This window comes from Oncorhynchus keta, chromosome 21, assembly GCF_023373465.1.
Source record: "Oncorhynchus keta strain PuntledgeMale-10-30-2019 chromosome 21, Oket_V2, whole genome shotgun sequence".
NCBI classification, from domain to species: Eukaryota; Metazoa; Chordata; class Actinopteri; order Salmoniformes; family Salmonidae; genus Oncorhynchus; species Oncorhynchus keta.
Genome location: NC_068441.1, coordinates 11,468,733 through 11,474,738, shown reverse-complemented (window position 1 = coordinate 11,474,738; position 6,006 = coordinate 11,468,733). Strand labels below are relative to the sequence as shown.

The 6,006-nt window shown below is 43.3% G+C and overlaps 1 protein-coding gene across 1 annotated transcript; it reads right to left on the bottom strand.

Moving 5' to 3' along the window:
• Positions 1–3,399: 3,399 nt before the first annotated feature.
• LOC118400120 (DNA-binding protein inhibitor ID-1-like) lies at positions 3,400–4,676 on the bottom strand. The gene is made up of 2 exons (XM_035796618.2): positions 4,162–4,676; positions 3,400–3,943 (listed from the first exon to the last, which is right to left on the bottom strand). Exons 1-2 carry the CDS (start codon positions 4,516–4,518, stop codon positions 3,908–3,910), a joined length of 393 nt encoding a protein of 130 aa, XP_035652511.1. The 5' UTR covers positions 4,519–4,676; the 3' UTR covers positions 3,400–3,907.
• Positions 4,677–6,006: the final 1,330 nt, after the last annotated feature.

Here is a 6,006-nt window from a genome sequence, read left to right as displayed (position 1 = left end):
GTCAAAATAATAGTAGAGAGAATAATTTATTTCAGCTTTTATTTCTTTCATCACATTCCCAGTGGGTCAGAAGTTGACATACACTGAATTAGTATTTGGTAGCATTGCCTTTAAATTGTTTAACTTGGGTCAAACGTTTTGGGTAGCCTTCCACAAGCTTCCCACAATAAGTTGGGTGAATTTTAGCCCATTCCTCCTGACAGAGCTGGTGTAACCGAGTCAGGTTTGTAGGCCTCTTTGCTCGCACATGCTTTTTCAGTTCTGCCCACAAATTTCTATGGGATTGAGATCAGAGCTTTGTGATGGCCACTCCAATACCTTGACCATTTTGCCACAACTTTGGAAGTATGCTTCGGGTCATTGTCTATTTGGAAGAGCCATTTGTGACCAGCTTTAATTTCCTGACTGATGTCTTGAGATGTTGCCTCAATCTATCCACAGAATTTTCCTGCCTCGTGATGCCATCTATTTTGTGAAGTGCACCAGCCCGCCTGCAGCAAAGCACCCCCACAACATGATGCTGCCACCCCCGTGCTTCACGGTTGGGATGGTGTTCTTCGGCTTGCAAGCTTCCCCCTTTTTCCACCAAACATAACGATGGCCAAACAGTTCTATTTTTGTTTCATCAGACCAGAAGATATTTCTCAAAAAATTACGATCTTTGTCCCCATGTGCAGTTGCAAACCATAGTCTGGCTTTTTTATGGTGGTTTTGGAGCAGTGGCTTCTTCCTTGCTGAGCGGCCTTTCAGGTTATGTCGATATATGACTCGTTTTACTGTGGATATAGATACTTTTGTACCGGTTTCCTCCAGCATCCTCACAAGGTCCTTTGCTGCTGTTCTGGGATTGATTTGCACTTTTCACACCAAAGTACGTTCATCTCTAGGAGACAGAATGCATCTCCTTCCTGAGTGGTATGACAGCTGTGTGGTCCCATGGTGTTTATACTTGCGTACTATTGTTTGTACAGATGAACGTGATACCTTCAGGCATTTGTAAATTGCTCCCAAAGATGAACCAGACTTGTGGAGGTCTACTATTTTTTTTCTGAGGTCTTGGCTGACCCATTATGTCAAGCAAAGAGTCACTGAGTTGGAAAGTAGGCCTTGAAATACATCCACAGGTACACCTCCAATTGACTAAAATTATGTCAATTAGCCTATCAGAAGCTTCTAAAGCCATGACATCATTTTCTGGAATTTTCCAAACTGTTTAAAGGCACAGTCAACTTACTGTATGTTGACTTCTAACCAACTGGAATTGTGATACAGTGAATTCTAAGTGAAATTATCTGTCTGTAAACAATTGTTGGAAAAATTACTTGTGTCATGTACATAGTAGATGTCCTAACCGACTTGCCAAAACTATAGGTTCTTAACAAGAAATTTGTGGAAAGGTTGAAAAAACAAGTTTTAATGACTACAACCTATGTGTATGTAAACTTCCAACTCCAACTGTATATATTTTACTGCAACAAGAAGTATAAAGGTTTTGGAGTGATCTTTGAACTGTAAAGAGTGGTGTAAATCCCAATAACATTGCACAGTGCATGTTTTACACATGACTCCTGTGGTCAGATTGAGACATATGATGTTCTTTGGGTGGTATCTGAGTTTCAAAGACTGTAGTCCAATGAGCGGCCACATGGGAGCAGTATATTATAAGGCATTCCAAAAAACATAGACTAACAGGCTACACACTCATTGGCTGGCTGGCTACCCAACCACACTCCTAGATAAAGGATGTAATTAAAGCAAATATGCAATGTTGGTTATATCACTGTGTAGGACATGCCCTATCTGTAGCCTATCCAACATTCCGAGGCAGAATTATGTAAGAGGGCTCGTAAACTTCCTCTGAAAGAATGTGTGATTGAAAAGTCAAATCAAATGTGAAAATATCATTGTTGAAACAATATACGTATAAAAACACTGGCATATGGGGCCTCCCGAGTAGCGCAGCGGTCTAAAGCACAGCATTGTAGTGCTTGAGGCGTCACTACAGACCCAGGTTCGATCCCAGGCTGTATCACAACAGGCCTGTGACCAGGAGACCCATAGGGCGGCGCACAATTGGTCCAGCGCCTTCCGGGTTTGGGGGGGGGGCTTTACTTGGTTCATCGCACTCTAGCGACTCCTTGTGGTGGGCCGGGCGCCTGCAGGCTGATTTTGGTCATCACTTGAATGGTGTTTCCCCCGACACATTGGTGCAACTGGCTTCCATGTTAAGCAGGCGGGTGTTAAGAAGCGCGGTTTGGCGGGTCATGTTTCAGAGGTTGCATGACTTAACCTTTGCCTCTCCCGAGCCAGTTTGGAAGTTGCAGCGATGAGACAAGATTGGGGAGAAAAGGGGGTAAGATAAAAAATAAACACTGGCATTTAATCCACAACTAAGCATAGACCTACATAACACACATATTTCATTTTAAATAGTCACACTTATTTAGTTTAGTTCTATGTTTCTTAACACAAATAAAAAAGTGAAAAGTATATATTAATAGCTGTATGTCTCCTATGTGTGGGAATATAATCTATAACAGAGAGCGAGTCTCTTTCTTGGCAGAGCGCCCAGCCCATCTGCGGCCTGGCTCGTGGAGTACTGTTTGTTAATGTTTCAATCAGCTGTGTGTTGAGGAATGTGGAGCTATTTAACCTGAACTTCCCCAGGTGTGCGGAGGCGCCGCTCAGTCTGGGCCCCGTCGCCCTCCCCTGCCCTTGGCACAAAGCTATCACACAAACACAATCACACACTGGCCGTGCCTCAGAACGCCGGGGCTGCAGCTGTGCGCATCGCACCGCAGGGAAATGGGAAAAACATTGCACCAGGGGAGACAGAATAAATCTTTTAAAGAATTGCCGATTTAACCCCTGCCTTTCCAAAATAAAAAAGGATCCTGAACTAAAACACAATTATTGATTTCAGTGTTTTATAGTATATCCCAATGTATCTATTTTTGATGAATACCTGATTAGACCGAATACTTGCCTATACCTTTCCTAATGTGTTTTGACAGTGAGTGCATAACATTTTATACAATTCCGCACATATTTTCTGCATGCTAGCTATCATTGTCAATACCGTCAAGACATTTTGACTCAACGCTCAAGACTTCGCCGTGTTATTTGATATGTTAACGAAGTCTATAAAAGTACAAGTTAACTGTTAAGTCATTATGTAGGCTACCAGCGGTGGTCCAATTTCATTTCAGGAGGTGGGACAGCTAATTCTGAATAGTTAATGACAGTCCAGGGAATGTTTGTTTCCCTCTTCTCTCAGCCTGTACATCATCTTATGTGCACTTGTAAACACTATAGTAAATGTATAATGGCTGGTAAATGTGATGTGACGGGGTAATGATATGTTGACACACACACACACAGACCATAAACATCAAAAGCCATGTTTAAAATAATTGTCTTATTTTAATAAAAACACCATGAAGGTACATTGTAAAAAAACAACAATATTTTTCACATAGTGTGGCATTGTAATATACAATACATTTTGTCGCTCAGGATACTGAGAAAATTAATACATTTTATTTTACAAAATTTTGAATTTCATACATGTTTTACAAAACGTAAGAGAAACGTTGTCTTTCTTTAGAAAATCAACACAACAACAGGCGAAGCTGTTTGCAGTAACTGCCATGGTCCCATGACTAACACAGTCTATTACGACCCACTAGTCTCCATGAGATCAGAGACCTCGGGATGGATCGAATGCCTTGAGTGACAGTTCCCCTCTTCTTGAGAATGTCCATCAAAAGTATTTTCTAGCATGGGAGTTTGCAACTTCCCTACTTGGCTCAAGGTTTGTTTGTGATCGAATGTCACATAATGTAACCTTGTTCTTTCTTCGTGGTGCTCGCTCTGGAACGATACAAGGGGCGATGCTCCGAGAGGTCTAGCGGCACATGATTCTGTCATCCGAGCATCCATTCTGGAGAGAGAAGATACAAACGTTAGGTCCGTGTTTGCTGTGAAAGTACTTGTCTACTAGTTTCAATGTAACATAACTTTATTCACTGTTATAAACCAACTTTACGCACGGCTACAGACTATTCATATTTAGGCTACTTCCAACAGTTAGGTCAGATATTGGGAGACACTAGGTAGCTCTTACATAAACTCATAAAGGCATGTCAGAGTGATATTTACCTCGACAGTGATGCTTGCCAGTTCTGCATTCAGGGTGGTCAGAGGTGTGCGGGGCACGCTGCTCTGCTGACGACTCTTCTCCGGTTCATCCAGCTCGACCTGCAGGTCCCAGATGTAGTCAATGACGTGCTGGAGGATCTCCACCTTGCTGGCCTTCTTGTTGGTGGGCAGAGTAGGTACCAGCTCCTTCAGCTTACTGTAGCAGCTGTTCATGTCTTGCAGAAAGACGGTCATCTGCTCGTCCAGCAGCGGGATCTTGCATTTGGAGATGGACAGGCTCTGGTCCGCGAGGCACCGCACCATGTCCTCGCCGCCAACCTTACTCTTCAGTGCGCAGGTAGGTCCGACAACCTTCATATTGGCTGAAGGTGTAGCTGTAGTTTCCAAATATAATAAAAAGATGGTGTGTAAAAGCTATAGAGATTAGCAAAGGCTCCAAAAGTATTTTTTAGTAGTAATGGGAATATTGTCTCAGCAATGTTGACAGTTCTCAACAACGCACGAGTGTACCGCCTTGAATTTATAAGACTGGGACTTTGGGGCGTGCCCAAACTCGTCCTGTTTGCGGAGCGAGGGCCTATAGCGCCGCCGTGTTAGTGCTGGGACGTTTCACAACTGTTTTCTTAGCCAATGGGAGCCTGCGCCGGATTTTAGAATATGTCTGAGAGAAGGCGTTACAAATGGAAACAAATGTGTATATTTACGGGTGATGGGCCTATGTGGGAATCCAGCTGGCCATGGCTTGGGGACTCTGCAGGTGTAGAGTGCCTGGGGACACTGAAGGGTTGGTGTTGTGTATGGATATGGGGGTATATGTGCTGTGTGTCGGATGGGATGAATGGCTGGTGATAATAACCATAGCGCCTGAGACTTGCCCACCCAACAGTTAGAGGGCACCTTAGATGACCACGTTATAAAGGTGCCATAAATTAAGAGATATTCAGACTATGAATAATAACTGGTTTATTACCATTGGGTATGGTGTAATATGATTAAAGTCCATTCAAACAATTAGCTCTATATCTATAACACTCGTGTGTGCAATTTATGATTCAGAACTTTACACACAAGGGGGAAAACAACATTCACAATTTAGTGTAGCATTAGTTATTATTTATTATAAAATGTATTTATAGGTCCCGCCTACATGTCTGTCTTTGGCGCACTTTCTCCCGTTATTCACCATAGCTGGCTGAGAATGTGTGTTAAAAGTCACACTAAGCTTTCTTTATACTTACAAACTGCACTTTTTAGCACAGACTCTCTTTTTCCTCTCATGAGGGAAGCCCCTGTGAGCCACTTCACGGATTCCTTCACATGTTCTCCGTGTGTGCTCAGCCTTGTGTGCACATTGAAATTGCATTGCTCTGTTCTGAATCTTTCCCCAGATTGTCCAAACAAGCCAAGGCAGACAGGCAGGCGCCAGCGCCGTGACGTCACCCATTCATCGGAGCCTTGACGCCTGTCAGCCTGGCGCCGAGCGGGCGGTCGCTATGGAAACCTCAAACAACAGGCTCGCACTCCACTGTTCACCTGAGTAGAGCGCCAACGGTCCATGCTATTTCGAATCCTTGGGACGTTGACATTTCAAATATTTTAAGATTAGGGTTAGGTAAAGAGTTATGGTTCGGCTGTGGACGTCCCAAGGATCCCACAATGCACTAACCACGCGCAAACCCTGAGAACAAACTGGCATCAGAGTTCATAATTAATTGATCACTTTAAATCACTTTGATGAGATTACCGCCCCGCACACCTGCAAACGGTCATTCTCGACAGTTTACTCAAGCATAGTATTTTAGGAAACGAATAAGAAAGAGAAAGAGCGAGCGCTGTAAAGTGAAA